We start from the raw sequence: 23,095 nt of genomic DNA, 5'->3' as shown, positions 1-23,095 counted from the left end.
GGTCATTTTCAAAAATTCAGTGTTTTTTTTTATAAATCAAATGCGCTCTATCAAATAGTGATATTTTTAACTTCCGGGTTCGGCCGGAAATAGGTGATTGAGACCGGAAGTTACATTTTTCAAATGGAACATGGTATTTTTTTATTACGAAATGAGTCTTGGCGAAATAATGTTTTCACTTTCTGCTCTTGGCATAACCCAGAAAGATGCCAGAAAGATGGCAAAAGATCATCGAACAAAGTGGAAAATATTTGATTGATTAAAGTCATTGCTTGAATAAAAAAATTGGGCTGTATTACACAGATAGTGAAAACATTATTTCGAATTAATTTATAATACTTAATAAGGCCCTTGGGGTGATAAACGAGTTTGACATGCCTGGTACAGAGTACAAACTATACACTGTACAGTGTACAGACTGTACGCCGGACACAATCATCCGTAAGCTTCGTTCAGAGATCTCGCTCAGGGTGCTCGAGCTCCACGGAGGGACTAGCGACGTTCGGATGATGCATGGGCACAAAAAAACGTGGGTGTTCCTCATCCGAGACAATGCTTTTTCCGGTGCGACACTCATCTCAGCGATAAGAGCTAAGAATATTTCCGGCGGGGTTTCCGCGGACAAACAGCAGTAGTGATAAACTCGGGTGGCGATTGCTATCTTGCAATGGAACTCGGCTAGACCCTATCGAGACCCTGTCTCTCTAGCGTGGCCGCGACCGCAACGGCGACCACGACCGAGGACAAAAACGAAAGAGAAAAGGAGAAGAAAAGGAAAGAAAAGAAGGAGGCAAGAAAGAAAGAAACCAAGAAAACTAGAGATGACCGCATAGCTGACGACCGATATCTCAACATTCACGGGCCATTTACTCGTCGCGTCGTTGCTCGTAACGACGTTATTGCCTTTTCGAGGCTCCGTCGGCCGGAGGTTGCTGGGAACAGGATCTGTATCCGAATCCGTTAACCACCGACATTATCGGTTTTTGGCTGATGCGCCGAAAATGTAAATTCGCAAAGATCAGGCGGCGGGCGTTTGCGAACTTTCTCTCGCCGCGCCGGCTATAACTTATTCCGCTCTGTTCCGGTTCGGAGCTGAGGCAGCAGAGGCAACGGAAAGGAGATTGATTTCTTTCGACTGGCGGAAACGATGTCGAGCTGATACGTAATACCCGCTTCGGTATATCGTGCCACGAATATCGTGCGCGTCGTTTTATTTATTTTCGAAATACATACACGCGATCGCTGATACATTTCGATCCGTATGCCGTATGCGCGGAGCACCTTCTTAATCCATTTTTAGCGCTTCTTGCCGAATAAGTCGATGTCGGGTCCATTGGCCCGTCGTATTATACGTATTGAATGGAACTGAACGGAGGCGCGGAAAGGAAATTGCCATTCCGTTTCACTTTATCGAGATAAGGAGAACGGGCGAAAGAGAGCGAAAGAAGAGGAGGATGACGAACGGACGGATTATTTCGAGGCAGACGTTTGTAGCAATCCGCTCGCCTGGTTAAATACACCGATTATTACGATCGAAAAATTAATCGGCGCTAAATTCTATTCGGCGGAAGGGCTCGACCGTAATACACGAATGAAACGATTAAATAAATGTGTCCAACATATTCGTAAAAAACGTGGTAAAAAGGAAGATAATGTCATGGAATAAATCGCCTCGCCGAATAAAATATTACGGACGATAATGGACTCGCTGTAGGAGATAGCTGGTGAAACGCGGGCACGAAACAGCACACGTCAAACGAATAGACGGGACCCGGTTACGGACCGCTCGAATAAATCACAAATTAATTGAGTCGCGCGTTATACAAATCGAAGTAATAAACATCGATTATATTTGGCACGGGCGACGGCAATCACCGCTGCACAGGTTGCCGAAGCCGAGTGCGTATGTCGCGCCGCGCACACTTCCCATTCTACGTATATTAGCTAGTTTATTGTATAAGTGCAATCGCCCGCGTACCTACACAGCTTACGGCCGTCATGTGACCTATTCAGACCTATTCAGCCCGACGATTAAAGAGCGCGCATCCTTTTGAATAAAAACTACTTGACCGTGGCGCAATGTCGTTCATCGACGGGAGCAACTTTTCCATTTTCTCATTTTTTTCAAATGGACGCGCGGTAATGTAAATATAAGGGGGCTAAACTAATTTGCTGGCCGCCCTATAGCCCAACTATTCTTGCCCGCTCGCGTTCGAGCAACGATATTCCATGAATACTGAGTACCCGGGCTTCTACATCAAGTACCGGTGCATATGCATCGGCTTAAATTCAACGGGCGTATGCATATCCCGGGCCGCAGCGTGTTCAGCTCTTTTCTTAAACGTACCTCGAGCAACGAAAGATCCCAGAGAGAAAAGCCGCTGCCTGAAACCTACATGGAAATTGATTTTGTATTCTTTTCGCGCCTCCATGAAGATCCAGTGTTCGTTCAATTTGCACCCGATGCTCGGACAATCGCGAATTCCCTGTGTCGCGATCGAGTACTTACACGATTAGTCACGGTGACTTGTTTCAACACCGGACTGCAGATTCTTATAAAAATATCACGCAAACTATTGCGAACCGATCGACGAACGCTCGAGTCCGATGGAAATTGAATTCTTTTGTTACGGGTTCCATTGTCCCGGTAATAATACAAAATGCAAATTGGTTATTCCATCGCGTTTCGATCGTGCGCCTCGTGTACTCTTTAAAGAACGATCTAGTGGAACAGTGATTTTGTTCTCGCGAAAATTAAACACAAAGACGCACGACAAAGGAGAATAATAATGAAGTTGCTCGGTCGAGAGAACGAGACGCGGATTGCAGCAATCACGGCACACAGTGCGGTGGGAAGAGTTTCGGCTAGCTGCCGCGTTCGGACAATAACGAGAAGATTGTACTCTAGTAATTATTATAGCATCGAAACGTTTACGAGCTCTCGGATCACGAATCCCGCGAATCAAGGAGGATCTCGAGCAGAGATCTGCTTTCTTTTTCTTTCGCCAGCTAGCAAGGAGATCGGATCTCGAGTCGAGCTACTTACTCTTTTATTTTTCTCCCAGCACCTAGCTGAGAAGAGAACTCTTCCAACGAGTTTCCAACTATCCAAGCCCGAGATTAAAAATTGGTTCAACGAGTCGACGGTTGCCACATTCGCCGGCGGCACAACTATTTCACTTACGCGAACAATCTTCGTAGAATTCGGACCACGGCCCAAGTCGATAAATAGAAGGATTCGACGATGACGACTTAACCCTCCGACTTGCCGTCCTTTTGGGCTGATTCGATTCAGAACATGAACATTATTTTTGGTTCGACCTAATATTTCTCTGAAAAAGAAAATCCGATCGATCGATGAACGAAAACCGATGGATATAGAGCCACGGTTACCACGAAATTGGCAGATCAAAGAATCTGTAAGTAAACAAAAATCTTCCAATTTAATTCCATATTGCTTCGGAAAGTATTAGACTTCGCTTCATCAAATCGATCGTCGTTTACATATTGTAACTGCGTATTGCCCTCAATATAATAACGAATATGAAGCGAAAAGGGCGAATATACTCGCTCGAGCCTGAATTTTTATAGGCAACTATGCCAAGGAAATGGTGTCGAATAAAATTTGATTTCGTTCGGTAATGCAATAGTTCTATTAAGCAACGAATAGTCGAAAACTGCGTTAAATCCCATCGAACTTTGCGTTCCGTCGTTTCACGATAACTTTTACGAGCGAAATGCATAAAAATCCTCGTTTCGATCGTGACTCTTCGCGCGAGCAGTAGGAATACGCGTCGCTCGTGGAAACCTGCGTTGAAAATGTGCGCGTGGAAAGTCACGGAAAGAAATATTCTATCGCGGACCGTGAACGTTCTCCCCCTTAGCCCCCTTTGGCCCCTGTCGCGCCAAGCCGACCAGATATCGACGAATTCGGATTTCGTGTCGCGCGACAAGCGTCAGTTTACAGGATTACCGATCACATCCGGGGGCTTAAAAAATGTTCGAGCGCACTGTTGCGCGAAATTGGCCGCCTGCCATCTGCGGCGGCACACGATGCGAGACGCGAGACGCGATACCCGAGACAGAAGACAGGCGACGCGACGCTGCATTCGCTCGCGTGAAAGCGTTAATAAAATCTGGAATTCTAAACAGATCGTTTCTGTGCACCGATCCCGTGTGCTCGAAATGATCCAGAAAGTATACCAATTCAAAATATTTTGAAAAATCCGATGTCCGATAAACGTCGAATCAACATCGACACGGATCGCTTTCGGAACGGTGCGCGGTAGAATGTTCAAAGGCGACGCGATCAATATTCCGAGTACCTGTACAAACTCAACTATCGTATTACTTTCACCAGGGACCATAACTGTTGTATCCAAAATGAAAAAAGGTTTTAGATTAACAAATATCTCATCGATCAAAATCGTATTGAACACGAACGAGGATTATAGGTGACCGAAAATTTTTTCTCTTGTTGGTAAATGTCGTCGAGAGAAATTCATTTCGATCACTCATAACTAGACTGCGGATTTTATACAAAATGTACAAAATAATTTATACAAAATAATTTATTCAAAATAAAAAAATGTTTGCATTGATTGCAGGACACAGGAGCCAAACAATAACTGTATTCTTCATTTTATTATCCTATTAAGCTGAAACTAATACATACATTGATGCCCTTAAATATTTTTAACATATCCACAGCTTTGAATTGTATGTACCCATTTTTGTCGTAAGTGCATAAAATTCGCAGTCTACTCATAACAGTTATCAATGAGAAACGGTTCATTTCGATCATTATCATGAGCAAGTGAAAAGAAATTCGATCATCGATAGCTGCTTTGAGCAGTCGTGTAGTTTACCTTCATCGATAACAGTTATCGAGGAGGATCCAAATATTGGACACTAATAACTGTTACTTCTAACCAAAAAGCTTACAAATCGATATTTTATAATTATTTTGATCTTCGGTCTATTTTCTTTATATTTTGTGTTGATTATCAAAAATTTCATTAACAATCGACTTTTTATCAATGATTTTTATCGTAGAAAATTTTGGAATAACTGTTATTTTTAGTACGTGATTTTCACAACGAGATTTTGACACACTCGAACCGCCTTCGAGACGCGAATAATTGCGAGCGCAAAGCCGTGGAAAGTTATAGTCTCCAGCGCTTGTGATTGGAACCCTCCCAGAACCGAGTTCTCCTCTTGCTATGAAAAATGCACGGCTCGTTTGTGGAGCACCCTCTTGCACCGAACGCGTTTTTCTTGCCTCGAACGCGAAAGAGCCAAGAGTATTATCTCTAATAACGCGACGCGAAGTTGCCGCGGAAAAATTGTTCAATTAAATTCGCGGACAGAACCCGATGTGCCGTGCCGTACAGTACCGTACCGTTTTACTTCCCTTCTTTCCTTCCTTCCATCCTTTCTCCGTTCTTCATCCTTTTGTTACGAAAAGACGCGACGCGGCTCTCTACCCCCCTACTCGCCGCAGTCACGGCTCGGCTTGTTCAAAGTGTTAAGAAGTTTGGACGGCAAGGGTGGGGATGTTTGAAAGAAGGTAAAATCCGAGCTCGGAAAGGGGATCAAAACTGTACGCCGAATCTATTATTCGATGAACTAGGAAAATGAAAGAAAAACATGTTCCGTGGACAATCTCGATCGAGCAAAGAGCTTTTACATGCTTCGCCGGTCGGGTCGAATTTTAATATGATAGATCTATCAGTCACCGAGCTTCTACGATGACTCACCGAAAACCAGAAACACGGAACGCGTTTGTGGAAAAAAATTCTCCGTTTAATGTTCGATTCGTAAACCGTTTCGACCGACCACGAATTGTTTGTCGGGTAGAAGGTATTTTCTAACATTAACACTTCGCTGACCGGCGATTTGGAGTAGAAACCAGCCTGTGTAGTTAGAAACTGTTCTTCATTCGAATGCAAGATCGAGGCCTTGTATTTTAGCGATTTCACCCTAAACTAAGATAACTAAGAATACTTTTCTGAGCAACGTTCGAACATGAAAACACGAGTACACTCGTGACCGGTCAAATGACCGCTTCTAGATTTTAATTTTACAGTTAATGAAATTATAAAGATGCTTTCGTGAGAAATGATTTAACAAATATCTTAGTTTAAATCAATTAAATCTTGTGGTTTTCATAAGGCAACATGTGCCTGTTACTTTCATAGCTCGGTACGTTTTATGTTAACAAAGATAAAATGGAAAAGCCGAGGAAAGAGCTCGGAGTCTGGTTTTGATGACGCTTCAACATAACTCGCGTATGATAGGAAATGTTCGACACGCGAAAGTAACGCAGGCCAGTAGGAAAAATATGTTTCGAACCGGAGCATCGCGACACGCTATTATTCGCCGTTTTAATCGTAACCGTTCGAGAAGTGTTCAGACGTACACCGTGTCGCGCAGAAATAAACCGAGAGAAACGTGAACCAATCTTCTCATAAATTTGTCTCGGTATCGTGTTATTACCCGTCCTCTCGAATTACTATTATTACCTTCGCGTATCGATTATCGCACTCGTGAAAGACTGTCCCCGTTAACGTCGTTTGAAAGCACGCGCGCTCACAGATTAAACACGCGCTCTTCTCTCGTGCTCGTTTAACGACAATCAACATCCCTTGGCAATTATTCGCGATGTATCCTCTGTATGTCGATAGCAACCTTGCTCTCCGCCATGAATCGCGACATTATATTTGACTCCAAGTCCACGCAACGTTACGAAACGCGCGCCAAAGGGAAGAATAAAATGACGTTCGGCCGAGGCCGTGCGATCGCGTTGTTCTTGCCTTCGTTCCCGTTTCCGTTCCCGTTTCGTTCGTCAATTAAATGAAACCTCTGGCTGCAATACGCACGCTGTACCAGTATTCCCGACGAAACAATCGTCGTTCCATTTACGTGGAATCGTTAGTCGCCAACATTGCGCCGCAGCAATCAAGACCTGAACACGACCGTAATCGACTAGCAAGTTTCTCGCGGATAACAACGATTTTAACAACGGATCGAAAGAATCTTTGTGAATCGAGAACAAGTTACTCTTCGGATTAGAGCTACAGTAAAGTCTTGATCTAAGTCCCACGGAGGCGGTCGATCTTAGACCGTTCGCCTACCCCTTCCACTGGGGGGCATCCCCGCGAGGGGTCAAGAAAGTCGAGGATCGGACTGCGAACCACTACTGATCCAATTACAAGACTTGTTCGCTTTTCATTGTCTTTATACGGGACATTCGCCAACTTATTTATAGCATTTTTCTGAATAATATTACACTGAACGCGCGATATTAATTTGAACTGTGTTTAGTGGTTTAATTGACGCTATGCAGCAAGTTTTCGGCCGCCGCGGTCCGTGTTTAATTCGATCGACGCGGTCACAAAAGCAATAGTATTCCCGACGATCTATGTCCCGGCTCAAAACTGAGAATAGGACTTAGATCAAGACTTTATCGTAGTCGGGAATCGTTCTGGGCAGCGTCACCCGCGAAACACAACTCGGACGGAGACGAAAATAGGGACCGCGCGTTGCGCTCGAAGAAAGGGACGAAAACGGATCGTACTTACTTGTGCAGACACCCTCGTCGACTTCCCTTGTGTTGGGCAAGAGATTTTTGATGACGCATTGGAGGCCGTCGGCGCAGCTTCCGGAAAAACCGAAGAGGCCACCGCACGGTTCTCCCTCGACGCGGGCGCAGACCTTGCAGCATCTGAAACAAGTACACCGGGAATAGGCTGGCGTCGAGTTTACTCGTACGAATTTCTCGAGGAACTGGAGAACCACAGAATCGAATCACGAACAACGTTGCTCGTCGATTCGTAAAGAGGTGGGATCTCTTCAACGCGTCTGGACGCAGAATTTTACGATCCTGGAGCCTCTCTCATATACCTCATTCGTCAAACTTCATCAGAAGTGATTGCTTGCGTCTAGACGACGAATGTAGACGAACGACGAAAATAGATACGATTTTCCGCGCTGCAGCGAAACCAAGTTAAATCCGTATCTAATAAAGTCACCGGCATTAGACCGGATTGAAAGAACATTTTCTCGGAACTGGAAACGTCCCACACGGGAAAAATTGTGGTTCGACGCCTTCGACGCCCTAATGATAGGATGAAAATCCGGACTGAGACGTGTAAATTTAACATTTGCGCTCGTTGTCTCTGAGGTACGTAAACTGTAACTTTTTCTATATACTATCCTGTATACTTCGATTTTTATATTCTTAAAAATGTCGATACTTTCCCTAAATTTTCAAACTTTGAGCTCAATGCGCAACCCGAAGACATCATCGCACAGCTTTGGGATTTTCATCCTGTCATTGGGACGTCGGACCACAACTCCTGCAGCATGGCATCCGAAAGGACACGACGCGACGACATTTCGATCGACTTGTATCAACCTAATATAGGAGACGTCGCGGGAGGTAAACGTCCGTAGAGAAGAGAGAGAGAGAGAGGTAACGCTCCCTGTGCTCCTGATCGCGTGCGGACAGATCGAGGAACAGTGGAAACAGAGGAGCAGGAAATACCAGATGAAAAAAGAAAATACGGCCAGAAGAAACAGTAGCGTCACGCCACGACATACCCCGCCGCGCCGCACAGAAAATATCCGACTGCGACGAGCAATTTTATTACTTCGCCTCACGGTACGGTCGTAGAACAATCAATCCTTTTATATTGCCTTCCCTCCGTCTCTTCTTCTTCTTCGTTCTCCTCCTCCACCACGTCCACTACCTTCTGTTTCTCCTTCTGCTACGCCACCCACACCCACCGACCCTGTGAAACAGTTCCCCGGCCGATGCGACGCGTGTAATTCACGTAACTCGGCCCATAGTTTCCCTTTTAATCAACCATTTACGGCATTCGTTCCGCGTTGCAATCAGCCGACTTCAAAGCAACGTTATTACGCGAACGAGCTCGCTCGCCCGCGCGCGCACAGATGTTTATACAAACTCGCGGTTTTACAGACCTATTCAGGGAAGAAAGAAGCGAGTCTACACATACACTATTTTTCGTTGCCGGATCCATGGAATTCAAGAGAACTCGCGGTACACCGTGTTTTATTTCGCGCGTTACCGTAAACCGTAAACGCACGGAAGTCTGTCCTGTCCTGTCCGATCTGGTTATTACATGAACGTTCAAACAGAAATTTTACGAAGAAAGTTATGTTGAGACCCGCCGCAAAAATTTAGTTCGCGATTTAAAGTCCTTCCACCCTGCAACCGTATTTCGACACGAGTTACAGCTACGGCGCATTCGAATTTCACGACGAGATGCGTATTTTGTTTAACCCGATACATCGCGAAAGCGAACAGAGAAGTGTCGTGTAAGGCCGTTATTAGACTAGGCCACTGGTGGGCAACTTGGTGGCGCAACTTGGTGGCGCCACCGAATTGAAGAGCTTTTATGAATCGGTAACTGGTGGTACCACCAAGCGTTCATTCCCGCTGTCGATGTAACGCTGTGTCGTGTTCTTATGTATTTTACGATAAATGTGGTGGTAATTTGAACGTCAATTGTTCATGTTTTCGCGATGCTGGTGGCGCAACTTGGTGGCTTTGTCTAATAGGCTACTAAGATAAAGAGATAATCTTTGTACAAGTTGGAAAAGTCTGCTCGATAGAATAGCGTAGCGAAAACGATGAAAATTAGTTGGAACCGACGTAAAACCAGCACAAAAGCTTAATGTTTTAGTAAGGAAATTTTTAATGCCACCCGCCAGCCTGAAGGGTTTCTTTTGCGGTTCTCCTTCTGTCTGCGCGTGAAATGTGTAAAACGCGTTATTCAAATGCCCACGCATGCACAGAGGAGCAGAAAAATCAAATTGCACAAGGCAGTTCTCAACTTTTCCAACGAAGGACGCGTTTTAATGCTGAAATCGTTGCAGGCGGTTTCGTCGGGTAGCGGTGTTTCTATCGCGCGACTGCCATGCCGTAAGAGTTCGCAATCCGATGCGATGAAAGCTGGACGATGTTTTCCGTCTGTGGAAAGCATCGGGTGGTCGAAAGGGACGATTTCGGTGTCGTAAAATGTTTATTCTACGCGAAGCCCATGGCATTCCCTTTCCCGAGATAACTCGTGCAGCGGTCTCAATCTTCACGAATCGAACAGCCTTCGAACCGGCTTAGGTCCCTTCGAAGGGCCATGTCGTTTCGAGTCTCCAAGAATTCTCCGCTTTTGCGAAGCGATGAACAGCGGTTCGCATACACCCATCCGTATCGAATCGAAAATGGATTCGGAAAAAGAGAGAGCACAGAGATTCCGAGAGTTTCAACCGCATCGGTTTTCGATTTGTGCTTCCCTTTCGCGAAATCTTGTCGAATTCGAACGAATCCGGCGAGATTCGAAACGAAAAATGTTTGCAGACGCGCCGCGCCGCTCGATAGCGGCAAAATGAATCCGGATCGGTAAGCGCTAAACGCATAACGCTAGACGCGACGCGCGACAAACGAGATTCGATCGCGATGAGAACGAGAAGCCGGAGAGAAGACAGAACATTTCGGTGATCGACGCTTTTGATCGGGGTCCCGGATCCATGTTCGAAAGCACGCGCGTGTGCCAGCCTCCCTTTATCATGCCCTATTTTCCGTGCGAGCGCTGGAATAAAATTCGCCCGAGGCCTTTAGACAAAGACCGCTGCGCAACAAAGAACAGAATTTTTTCTTGCCCGTTTCCGCTGGGCAAAAGAACGGGGCGCGGTCGTCCTTATTGTACCCGCGGAGATTTTAATTGCACGCGGAACGATTATCGCGCGCGCAGAAAAAGATCGGCTTTGTCCCACAGAGGATCAGGAAATCTCTGTCGCGCGGAAATTGTGACTTTCGCTACGGTGAAACGTTGTCGAAGATGTCTCCATCGCGCGTGCAGCCTTCGAAGAAGAATCGACAAATATGCGTGCCCTTTTACAGAAGTGGGAATAATACGCGCTATAGATAAACTCGTAATCGTAACCAATACTTATACGGTATACACCAGGGATGAGCAACCCGCGGCCCTTCAAAGATTTTACATTTTGACTTTTAAAAATTCCTACAGTGTCCCGCTGTTCTACAAAAGACTGCGAGCTCTTCGTACGACGGCGACGTTACCTACCAAGCTTCGGCCGATCATCTTTTTACTTTTTACGCACGCATGGATTCTTCCGGTGCGTTTGTCGATCGTCATTTCGCCAACGGACGTCATTTCGCTACATTATTTTCTGGTCAGATTCACGAATTGCTTGTTTCGAGGTAGTTCTCCAAGTTTGATTAAAAGTGTTGTCACAAATCATAGAACTTTTTTGTGTGTATTTTGTACTGTCTATTTCGTGACTTATTACCGTATCATTGTAACAAAAAAGGTAAGCACTATTTTTAAATTTGAAAACTAATATTATCGACCGAAAATTATTTTTTTATTATATTTTTATAAACACTTGCCTTATTATTATAGTTGCAAATATGTCCTACCAGCAAACGAAAAAACGAAAAGTTCGAGATGAAAATAGAAGTTTTAATGAAGAATGGAAATTGGATTATTTTTTCACACTGGTGAAAGATAAAGCTGTTTGCCTTTTATGCTCAGATTCAGTATCCGTCTCAAAGGAATATAATATTAATCGTTATTATGAGGCAAAACTTGAGACAAATTATAACAACATCCAAGGCCAAATGCGAAAGGATCAATTGAATCAGTTGGAGAAAAGTTTGAAACAACAACAAAATATATTCAAAGTTCAAAGTTTTTCATCAGATTTGGCAGTAAAAGCTAGTTACACTGTTAGTCAAGTTTTAGCCAAAAAGATGAAACCATTTGCTGATGGTGAGATGATTAAGGAATGTTTAACTGCTGTTGCAGAAATAGCTTTTCCTGATAAAAAGGACATTATTTCCAAAAATACTTTGTCAAGATTTACAATTGGAAGAAGAATCGTAGACCTGTCCGAAAACATAATTGCAACATTAGGTGAACGCATTCACAAATTTGAATGGTGTTTCTTGGCACTTGATGAAAGCTGTGACATCAGTGACTGGCCCGCACGACATTTTTAAATTTGTAGCTGGCCCGTCGTAAAAAAAGGTTGCTCATCCCTGGTATACACCGTATACTGTATACATACTGTACGCGCGACACGCGATAGGCGATCGACGTCAAAAACGTTCAGATCGAAGCCTGCGCTACCATTTTTGATGCGTTTCAAGAGTCGTGATATGTTTGTACCCACATACTACCTGTCGAAGTACCTGTACACATATAGTATCTACTATGTACCTATCTCCCACGCCTCTCTACCTCTACGCGAACACTGTATGTACAAATGATAACCGCAACTGCGTCTTCGACAGTGCTTTTTGAATCGAAACGCGAACAAAATTTTAAATGACTATCACCGCGGCGAATCAGCAAAACGCAATATGTATGTACTCGACTTTGATCGGTTCTGCTGGCAAAGAGTTAACGTAAAAAGGACAGTTCGGTTGAATTCTACCGAATCGCTGCGAGGGGTTCGGTCGAATACACTAGCACGTAGAATCGTCCACGAATACCATATTACGGTCATGATTTTATCGTAAATAACCTCTGAACTTTGTATGTACTTGTCAAAGCACAACGTTTCAAAAATTGGTTCGTACCGTAACGCGTTTCTACCTTCGCGTCAACATCCAAAATTTTCTTCTTTTTTTGCTAAAGCTTTCGGTACAGATTTTAACCCTGCATCAACGAATCATTGTAAATGCAACAGTTTATACAAATTCTTTGGAACACCGAAGCGCCGTAGCCTTAAGCTCGAAAAATGCGGATGGATGCAAAGTAATGCGAGAAATGGGAACCTTAAACGTTTACGATGTATCTAAATGGATAACCCCCGATCGACGGAAACAAGGATTAGAAGGAACTCGTATCGATGTTGAGCAGTTGAAAGGTTTCAAAAAAATACGTGTACCGTGTCCACGACATACGCGAGTCTTGAAAAGCCTCAATGTTTACGGAACAGTTGCAGTCTTGTTGTTCGCAACCATAGTATATTAATATAAATAACGCGTTCAACATCGAGCAGAGGATGAGAAGCGATTTTCCATGAAAATAGAGACATGAAAATAGAAACTAGCGCAACTCACCCGCAGGGGTCCGAGGTGAGACCTCCGGGGCAATCCTCGTCCGTAAGAACGTCACACTCGAGGGGTGAGCACACACACGAAAGAGCTCTCGCAACCGCGACCGAGAGTACCACGATGCCCCCCAGCAACAGCAACGAGGCCCTCATTTTTCTCCTCCCTTTCTAGCCGATCTACTGCCCCTCCCCCCCCTCCCGCGCGTCGCGCACCAACCCCTTCGATCGTCCTCTTCGTTTCCGATTCTTCTTGCTCGTTCTCGGTTCTCCTCGATTCTTGTCGATTCTATGGCTTATATCCGTCCTCCTGGTCGCGAGAATCGCGTAAAGAAAGCTCCTCCGCAACGCGTTACCAGTTCATCGCGGAAGGATATCGCGCGGCAGCGCCGTGCATCTCAAATTCACCAGCTGCAGTACACTTGGACGCACGTGCCGCAATGTTCGCCACCGTTCGGCAGCCCGATTGCGGTACGGGATGCACCGTGCACGCTGCACGCGGTCTACGGGCTTTCTATCGAGTCCAAACACTTCTCCTCGAATTCCTCGCTAGGCAAATTGCACTGGAAACGAGACAGAGCGCCGAGCCGAGCCGCGTCGAGCCGAGCCACGCCACGCCACGCGCCGCGCCGGCAGGTTCAGAGCAAGTCGAAAACGGAGCAATGATTTCGTTCACGGTTCTGTGACAAGAAAATATTTTTCCAGCGGATAGAAAGCGGAATTAAGCGCTCTCGGATGGTAACAAAAAATTATTAAGTCCCAATTGATCAAGACGGATCCTTCCGATTTCGTGCGAATCGGAATCGATATCGGAATAGAGATCGACATCGCGGGGGTTCGCGGAAGGAAATCGATAAATCATAAACGCTGCGCCAGGGTCCAGGAATTACGGCGGCCCCGACGATGCGAGGCAGAAAGTTGGCGAGGTCTCGTCCCGGCCGCGGTTAAATTACAAGGGTAGATAGCGGACGCGGAGAACAGCCGCAGTGCCGCATACCGTCGGTGCAACACGCTCGAATTTTGTGGCAGAGTGCTAAACGCGAGAATACTCTTCGCACAGTTACGTTGCGCCACGTACGGGACGCGCGTCACAGGATACCCATATTTCCATACTTCCCGACGCGACGCGACGGATGCAGCCACGATGTAACAGGATTCGCGATGTACACGCGTTGCGAAAGACCACGCGCCGACGATGGAAAATGCTGCTTTCATCTTAAACGGAACGATGCTTCAGCCTCCGGAGAATCAACTACTTTGCATTTAGTCCCGTAACGATCGTTAATACTTCCCGTGGAGCAACGCAACGTGCTGCGCGTCTACTTCGGCCCGAGCTGGATGGTTCACCCGGGGGATGCCGATCGAGTCGATCTATAAATCTCGCGCGTTCCCATTGTTTTGTTCCGAAGGAAATAGTATCCTTATTCATTTGCTCGAACGATTGTAGGTCGACAACGTCCACGAGGTACGAACAGCGATTCGGTTCCGATAAAAAACGTGTCGTTTAAAAAACGCAGCCTTGCACCCTAGCAAGGGTAAAAGGTCAATATTTACGAGAATCGTTTCGACGCAAGGTCTCATAGTAATCGCGATGGAAGCCACGCTTCCTGCGGGCTCCGGGTGTACGGTGTAGATCACGCTCGTGGCAACATCGTACACGGCGAGAATCGGCGCTAATCGGCGCGAATCGGCGATACTTGACGCGAATCGGCGGACTGTCGCGACGAAACGACGCTATCAAACGATCGCAAACCGCGACAAGAACGCGACGCGCTCGATGTCCAAGACGAACGTGCACTGGTCGACGATCAGCTCCTACGAAGCGGCATGAAGCGGCGCGAAGCGGCCTGAAGCGCCTCGACGCCTCGCGTCGGCGCCCTGACACGCAACCCCTGTCTCCCATCCACCCTCGATCACCTCAGCTGTTCATTCGCCTCTTTCCTCCACGAGCCATTTTCCTTGCTATTGTCGCCTGATTCCGGTTGTGCTTCTGATTCTGATTCTGATTCTGCTTCTGATTCTCTGACTCTGATTCTTCCAAACGCTAATTATGCTTTACTTATTGTTAGTCGATCGGAGATAAACCGGCTGATAAGGATCCAGCCAACCCTCGAAATGGTTCGACTAATTCACTTGTTCTACGATAACAATTACGAGAAGTCCCGCGAGATCCAACGAGATTTTCATTGGAGTTTATACGTGAATAAACGAATTTATTTTATTATTAAGTACTTACACGATCTCATTCACAACTCCCGACAATTGGGAAACGAAATATTTCAACCGGTCAATTTCACCTGTCCGGTAGTTCGATCGATAAATCATTTTCCAGATTCACCTCTTGCATGCTTCGTAAAAGAAATATAACATTACAAAACGATTAATAACGATAAATAGGACATTGCAAGTAAACCAAAAACTGTGTTATAGACATTTGTAATAATAGAGAACTGCCTTACCGACACAGAACGGTAAGAAAATTTTTCCATTTTCTACCAACGGTAGCGTCCAGGACGAGACGACGAGACAAACGTGCTATATACGAATTTTTGGTAAATTATTATTAATAGTTTATGGGCATACACATATTATGCATTCATTTTTCAAAATCATATCGTAACAAGTGATCAAAGTATCCCATTAACTCGTTCGTTACCAGGGTCTCAAAGGAAAAACGTCCACCACAGCCCATGATTTTTTTCAGGTTTATAATTTCCTCTCTGATGACACCAATTAGAATAGACTGTACGTATTTATATTCAGACCATTCTAACAAAGTAAAATAAACATTCTTTTAAACTGGCACACATATGTGTCACTGGGCTATAACAATTTTCAAAACACAACGCGTTTTAATATGTCTTCATAAATTGACCAAAAACATCTGTCACATATATATATGTGACACCGGCCTCTGATAACAAACCGATGTGTCACACATATGTGATGGCTGCAACTTTTACCTTTTACTGATTGTGTGTCGTTTCACGTCCCTCGTCCTGGAGTCTCTTTGTCCGGAACAGGTTGTTTTGGTACTTTCCCGCCAATATCATTACATTGCATTACATATCCACCAGTGTCGCCAGGTAGCTAACCAAATGGATGCCTTTTCCTCTCCTCCTTTTCCCCTTCCACTATGAGCACACTCCAACATCCCCCACTAATGTAAGACCGTAGACCACAACCACGGTGCCCGTTGGTGCCCGTGCCGTAGACGGGTCTGATCATCAGAGAGGGGGTACATTATTTCCCCTCGATTTTCTCGACCTGGCGATACTGTACTCCAATAAATACATGAAAAATATTACCTATAAAATTTAAGTAAATTTATATAGAATTAATATTATTTATGTAAATACATACCTTTTCATCATAATACAACAAGATACGTTACTGTTTCGGACGCGCATGCGCGAGAAATCTTGGCCAATGGCCAATTCAACTGACTGTACTACGAATCTACGACATCTACTACGAAGGTTTCAGTTTGAAAAGAGCGAATAGGATATGCCCATCTGCCCATACCGTCATATGCCGGTTGTCGTGTGTAATTCGCAAAAGAGGTTATGTCTCGTTTACTGTAAACAATAAACTGCACTGACAAACAACAAAAGGAATATGTAAGGAAGGAATACTGTATTTATATTTGACTATGCAAGATATTTGAAACGTGAAGCGAGAAATTACAAATATATTTCTCACGAATTACATATATATGACTTGATACGTTGAGAATGGACGGACACGCTGTCGAGAGTTTACCGTGAGTAAACACTTTCTCTTTATTGCAACGAAACGCGGCATTAATTTTGATTTTACGTTCTGGCATTTAACCTTTATTTACGACGATTGTCATCGCGCTAAAGTCATTATTTTCACAGTTACTGCAAGGAGTTATGGCTCTTAATATCGGATACGGTATGCCGGTGCGAGAAACAGCTCGTCGAAGACGAAATTAAAAAGGAGACGAAATTGCTCAAGGAGGGTCTTTTGTTCTTCAAGCCATACACAGAAGCCTCCCTTCGTAACATTCCAAAAAATGATCCTTCTCCCCGAATGTACGAACTGATTGGCAAACTGGCTCCTCTTTTGGTACATGTTCTTAAGAGATTTAAGACAATTTCTTCTTATTTAAATTATTGTGATTCTGATTCTCGTATTTATTATTATCTATGTTATAGAATTTAGATGCTACGCTTACCTGGGACCTGGTCTGTAATTTCATCAAGTACGAGTATCGCAACTGTACGGAAACCTTTGTGTCTCAACTGATAGATTTCTCTTCGATGAAGGCATTGATCGACGATATTTGGAACTTTTATTACTCCGAAAGAATGACCCTGATAAAGTGCCTTAAACTCATGGTCGAATACAAAGACAATGAACATCGTTACCAAAAGGAGTTTGCCAAATTTTTCGACGACGTTCTATTCGGTACCCTGTTGGAATCCATTAGAAAACAAATAGAAATGCTGAAGACAGTGAACCCACCAGTTCGGTCGCAGCTGTGCACGGAAGAGTACTTGCACAGGCTGTACAACAGTAGCCTCGTCGAAATGCGAGAATTACTTCACATTTTGACGGTCATTATTCACGATATACATATCGCTGACACCGAATTTTTGAAGTTATACGAAAGTATCGGGGTAAGTGTAATAGTTTTAATCAATTCTCACCACTCGATTAACATTTCAAACTTAATCGTATAGGGAGAGCCGAAACGTTTGGCAAGTACCAAGAGTCACGAAGACAAAAAGGTGATTGCTAGGAAAATCAAAGAAATTCATCATAGTCAAGCGGCGTTGATCCTAGTAGCGTTGGACGTGAGAAAACAGTAAGCTGATCGTTAGCACGCATTCGTGCAGACGAACCGATTATGTTTGGATTGATTCTTATTGTTAGAACAGATATGATACACGGTACGTGATATGTAATGTTTGCAGCCCCGACATGGAAGATTGGGTTAGAAGCGTGAGAAACAGTATGCAGGAAATCTTCGAGCAGAAATGTATCCGCGACAACAACCCGCAAGACAGTCCGCTATTTCTGTCATGGATGTTAGCAAACTACGCAATCGATTCCGATAATATGGACACGTTGTCGCGGTTCCGGCCGTTCGGCATCAAAGCGATCCAACTTGACGTTTTCCGTTATTTACAGGACTTGATGAACAGCGAGATGATTTGCGAGAAAACTCATTATGCCGAGGTCGTGCGCAACAGCGTGTACAATCTGATGACGTTAGTGTGCGTTTTCGTCGACGAAGACAAACTCGGCACGTTGAACGGTATCTTCGACGCGGTAGCTGCAACGATACAGTTTCCCGAGACGGCCGCTCGATTCTGGCAAGAACGCGAGGACAGTTTCTGGCCGATCTACAAATTCGCTTCGGAACAATTTCCGCACGAGTTCGAGCCTCTGACCAACATTGCAATTGGATTGGCTAGCGCCTCGAAATCGAGCGCCAAGAGGATTGCCGTCGAATTGGAAAATCTGCGCTCGTTGACACTGGAATTGCCGCGGCAACGGGACCACAACAAGCCGTTGAAGCCTTACCAACAGGAATGCACGATCCATAAGAACTCGTACACCATATTGGAGGACACCATTCGAGAAAACGTACGCATACTGTCGAGCGACCGTGAAGTAGTGATATTCCGACAAAAAGCGAGCTACTGGGATGCTCTACACCACAAGATAGAACAACTATTCTCTCAAGCGGGCGGCAGAGTTTCAAATATTAATGAGATCAGCAAAAACTTACCAGAGAACGTGTCGCAGGGTCTAAAATTGCTGAAGAAGCTGGCAAAATACATAGGGATTCGTCAGAGCATGGTCATTCCGACGGAATTAAGCTTCGAAATTATCAACCGATTCTCCTATCCGGTACTGCCCGAGGAGAAAATGTACATATACAAGACAGTTGCGGCGTGCATCAGCATTTCCTCCGAGCTGATCCCCGAGTATCCCGAGGAGATTCTTGCTAGAATGCGCGCGGGCGTTTATCCGAGGTTCAACAACCGGTACCAGAAGGCGTTGGACTTTGCGGAGGCGGTCTCGTTCGATGGCGGTATAATCGCATCCTGGCTGTCGGCGATAGAAACGATCGCCCATTCCTACCCGATCTTGAACGCGTACCTAGACATCCTCTCCAACTATTTGATCCGGAAATACAACGAGGAAGCTCTGTACACGGTCGAGATACCAGGAATGGTGTTCTTACTGCAAGGTGTCTTGCCGAAGTTGGACTCCTGGTACTTTGACTCGGACGCCGAGAGGACCGATCTGTGGTTGAAGTGCATGTACTGTCTTCACAGAGCGCTCGAGACTAGCCTCTCGAAAGACGATATCCGCAACGAACTACAGCTGGTGGTCGCGTATAGTTTATTGTACCTGGAACCGAGGCACGCGCTTCTCAAACTGATCCGAACCGGCGAGCGTACCTTGCACAACAAGATGATGGTAGAGACCGATTGGATTCGCGGAAAAGGATTGAAGGCGATCACAAGCGTGCAGCTGGCGCTGTCGGTGGTAAATAGGTTACTGATATTCAGAAAGTCATTGGGTCTTCGGAGAGAGGACAGATCGCCGTTGGAAACTGCGTTGTACTCGTCGCCGCGCGTGCCGAACGGTCTTCTGATAGTACCGACGATCGTGAATTACCTTTACGTTTGGTTCAGTCCGCCGTTGCAGGCGATGGCGGTCAGACTGTTGAAAAAGTTTGCCGAAGGATCTTCGATGTCCCTACTGGTCTGCATGGGCATGGACGGGACGGCCATACGAGAGACATTCGCATCCCGCAGAGGATTGATGTCACCGACCTGCGTGGCCGACGTCAAAGTCGCGATTCTTGAGCTGGTCGCCGTTTGCCTAGAGAAACAACCCGGACTAACGGAAGCCCTCTTCAACATCGTACACCCGGCAGAATGCAACAGAATCTTCCCGCGGTCGGTCGAGGAGTTCTTTACGGAGGGCTGTAGACAGTTCTTGGACAAATACCTGAGCCGGATCTACGAGAGGGAGAACATCGTGTGCGATCAACTATACAACAGCACGATGGCGTTGCTGCGAGCAATGTGGTACCATAGGAACGAGATCCTGGTCAACTTCTTCCGCAAACGAGACAAATTTTGGACTCACCTGCTCGCTCCACTGTTCAGGGATCTCGTTCCAACCGCGAAAGGCTATTCCCACCTGCTTGATATAATCACTCTGGAGCTGTTCAAGAACTCCTTACTGGAGGACGATTTCTCCATGAACCTGAGGAAACTGATGGACAAGTCGAAGCCTTACTGGAAGAACCTGGCGGTATACATATTGAAGGACGAGCTGTCGAGCTGCGATAGTGACGGCGAGCAATCGCCGAGCAAGCGCGAAAAGTACGACAGCAACGCGTCTGTGGGTTGTTCGTTGTACGAGACCAATTTGGAGTCCTGGTACAATTTTGTGGTAACGTTAACGGATGAAAGGATCGCCGTCAACTATCCCGTGAACGTGATCCAAGCGCAGTTGATAACCCAACGCTCTCTCGAATCGCTTCTCGAGCGAGTGAAACAGTCCCACGACCCCGCCAACCGTAAAGTCACGATGCTGTTGGCTTCGTTGTCGCTGCGGTGCATCACCTCTTGGAAGCAGATGTGCGTCGACGACTCGAGGATCTTTAAGTCAGGATTGATGCAACTGATGCAAGAGATCAGCCAGGCGTACCGTTGCTACGGGAAATCGTTGCGGCAAACACTGGTATCTTTGCTTCTAGGATGCGTTCAATGCGTGAAGAGCACGTTACGCGAGGACGCGACCAGCCTCGAGTATCTCTTGGCGCACTCCTGCACGATCGCTGCGAGCGAGCTGGAGGAATTGAAGGAGGCAGCGATACGGTTTGAGAAGCAGAACCGGCAGTCCCAGCAGTATCAACAGTACCAACAGTACCAGCTGCAACCGATCGCTGTATCCGGTACGGTAGACGAGAAGGGGACGATCGCCCAGGGCAATGTCACTGCCCAGAAGAACGTCGACGAGAGGAACGCGGAGACCTTAAGGGGTGTTCGAGAGAGTTTACCAGCGACTTTGGCAGTCTGCATGGTCACGCAACTGTTGCGTTCGTACGTGGAACGAAGCTCGCTGTCAAAACGCCAAAGAAAGTCCGGTTGCGTGCAGCTTCGACAAATGATACCCGAATTGACGGCCTGCATCGGTATCACCATGCAAAAGTACCCCTACCTGAGGTTCAGCAGCGCCGCGTTGAATCTGCTCAACTTGATCGTTCGATCGCCCTATACTCTGCACCCAATCAACGAAAACGACATCGCGAAGCTGTGGTTGAGCTTGATTCCGCCCGCGGAGATCGGTAATAGCATGCTGGATTCGCTGTACCAGGACTGGCCAAACGCGAACTGGCGATGCCAGGATTGGTGGCCGCTGTATACCTTAGGCCTAGAATTCGTGACCGGTCTCGTTACCAGAGAAACGGCTACCGTCCACATCAAGTCCATTCTAATGTTCCTGAACTCGCACGAACACCAGCTAATGGTCGTCTCGACGTTGCTCAGACACACGGCGGACCTCTTAGCCGCCGACCTGGTGCAGTCCCTCGTCGCCCTGATTCACACGATGGCGACGCAGCCCTACGTCTGGAACTCCGTGCAGCCGAACGTCTGCGAAACTTTGATCAAGTGCATGTACCTGGCATACGACAACACGGTAAACTTGCTTCTCAGGCCGCGAATCCTCAAGTTCATCATCGACGGGATCAGCGTTGAAAGCGCCGAAGAGCTGGAATCCTGCGACAAAAAATCGCCGAGCGGAGAACTGAAACTTCTAGTAAACAAGCTGATAGTGATCAACACAACCTGCGCGCTGAGCTTCGTTCACTTCTCGCCGAGACTGAACACTCTCGTCGACACGATCTACACGCAAGACTTTTGGTACACTCCGATGGCCGAGATGAATTTCGGCCCGCCTCAAATGAGCATGAGCTCGGGTCCCCGGCTGACCTACGGAACGATCATCAGCTCGACCCAACTGTTCACCCAAGCTCTCCATTCACGCTCTCAGCCGGCCGGCTCCTCGTCCATATCTTTCACCGGTCAGGCCGACAAAACGGACTCCGCGAAGAGAGAGTGGGAACACGCAACGCCGGAGGACCGACGAATGCACTCCAGCAAGGACCTCAGAAGGATCATCCATGCGGCCGCAGCCGCGGCCTCCTCCGGTTCGGCGTCGAGGTCGTCGTCCTCGTCATCGAACGTTGGCGGAGACTTTTTGGTGTATGTCAGCGGTCTGGACGTGACCGTGCCTCTGCTCAGCAGCCCGAGGCTCGTCAGAAGACCCTACGACCCACTGATATGCGAAAACACCATCCTGTCGAGGGCAACCGCTCTAACAAGCGGCAGACACGTCTCCAAAGCTGGCAGCGGCGGAACTACCGCCGCGAACACTGGAACCACCGGCAGCCCCGTTGTCGCAAAGTACCAAAAGTTTAGAGATCCCTGGTTCGAATCTATGGACGAGAACAACACCAGACTAGCGCTCGAAGTCAATCTAGTGTTGATTCTCTGTCAAGCGTTGGAGGGTGTCCGGAGTCCTCGAATCGCTCTCCGGGACCGGCAGCTCATAGCTCGCGAAACAGTCACGGAATTGGGGGTTTTCTTCGATTTTCTAGAGCACCGAGGCACCCCCGACAACTGGCCTGTCGAGGGATCGTTGATCAACGCCGATTCGAAGAGCGCGAGAACGATCGACCTGGCGATCGATCCGTGCCAGACCATTCTACCCGCGAGGTTGAAACAGGGGGAAGGACGAAGACCCGAGGAGAACGTTTTCACCACCGGAACGTTTACGACGAACGTCAGTAGCGTACAATTTCTACCATTGATGGGAAAGCTGTTAAAAGCCGTGGTGGAATCATTGGATTTAACGCAATACCGATGATAGCGATCGCCTTTTCACTTTTGCGAAAATTGCGGAAGTCACTGGAGGTTGGTGGTGT

The 23,095-nt window shown here is 46.5% G+C and overlaps 2 protein-coding genes across 6 annotated transcripts in view; one reads left to right on the top strand and one right to left on the bottom strand.

The window, feature by feature from the left end:
* Cmpy (crimpy) overlaps positions 1 to 14,923 on the bottom strand; it is a 182,683-nt gene extending 167,760 nt beyond the window's left edge. For 2 of the 4 annotated variants that reach the window (XM_076424041.1, XM_076424044.1), the window contains exons 1-2: positions 13,118 to 14,923; positions 7,584 to 7,726 (exon numbers count right to left, since the gene is read on the bottom strand). In XM_076424041.1, the coding sequence (XP_076280156.1) occupies positions 7,584 to 7,726; positions 13,118 to 13,263 (289 nt within the window). In that variant the 5' untranslated portion in view covers positions 13,264 to 14,923. The remainder of the gene's footprint in view (positions 1 to 7,583; positions 7,727 to 13,117) is intronic. The other 2 variants (XM_076424042.1, XM_076424043.1) reach the window with 2 other exon arrangements.
* A 1,635-nt stretch (positions 14,924 to 16,558) lies between these two features.
* On the top strand, positions 16,559 to 23,037 carry Nup188 (nuclear pore complex protein Nup188). 2 transcript variants are annotated; one of them, XM_076423983.1, is made up of 5 exons: positions 16,559 to 16,870; positions 16,989 to 17,199; positions 17,289 to 17,753; positions 17,817 to 17,941; positions 18,051 to 23,037. In XM_076423983.1, exons 1-5 carry the CDS (start codon positions 16,842 to 16,844, stop codon positions 23,035 to 23,037), a joined length of 5,817 nt encoding a protein of 1,938 aa, XP_076280098.1. In that variant the 5' UTR covers positions 16,559 to 16,841. The 2 variants fall into 2 exon arrangements, with proteins under 2 accessions (XP_076280098.1, XP_076280099.1); XM_076423984.1 differs by lacking the exons at positions 16,559 to 16,870; positions 16,989 to 17,199; positions 17,289 to 17,753 and having other exon boundaries at positions 18,051 to 18,164; positions 18,268 to 23,037.
* The last annotated feature ends 58 nt before the right edge of the window (positions 23,038 to 23,095 follow it).

Source organism: Lasioglossum baleicum, chromosome 5 (assembly GCF_051020765.1).
Source record: "Lasioglossum baleicum chromosome 5, iyLasBale1, whole genome shotgun sequence".
Taxonomy (NCBI): Eukaryota; Metazoa; Arthropoda; class Insecta; order Hymenoptera; family Halictidae; genus Lasioglossum; species Lasioglossum baleicum.
Note: the sequence above shows the minus strand (reverse complement) of the source record. Positions and strands in the feature narration are given on the sequence as shown.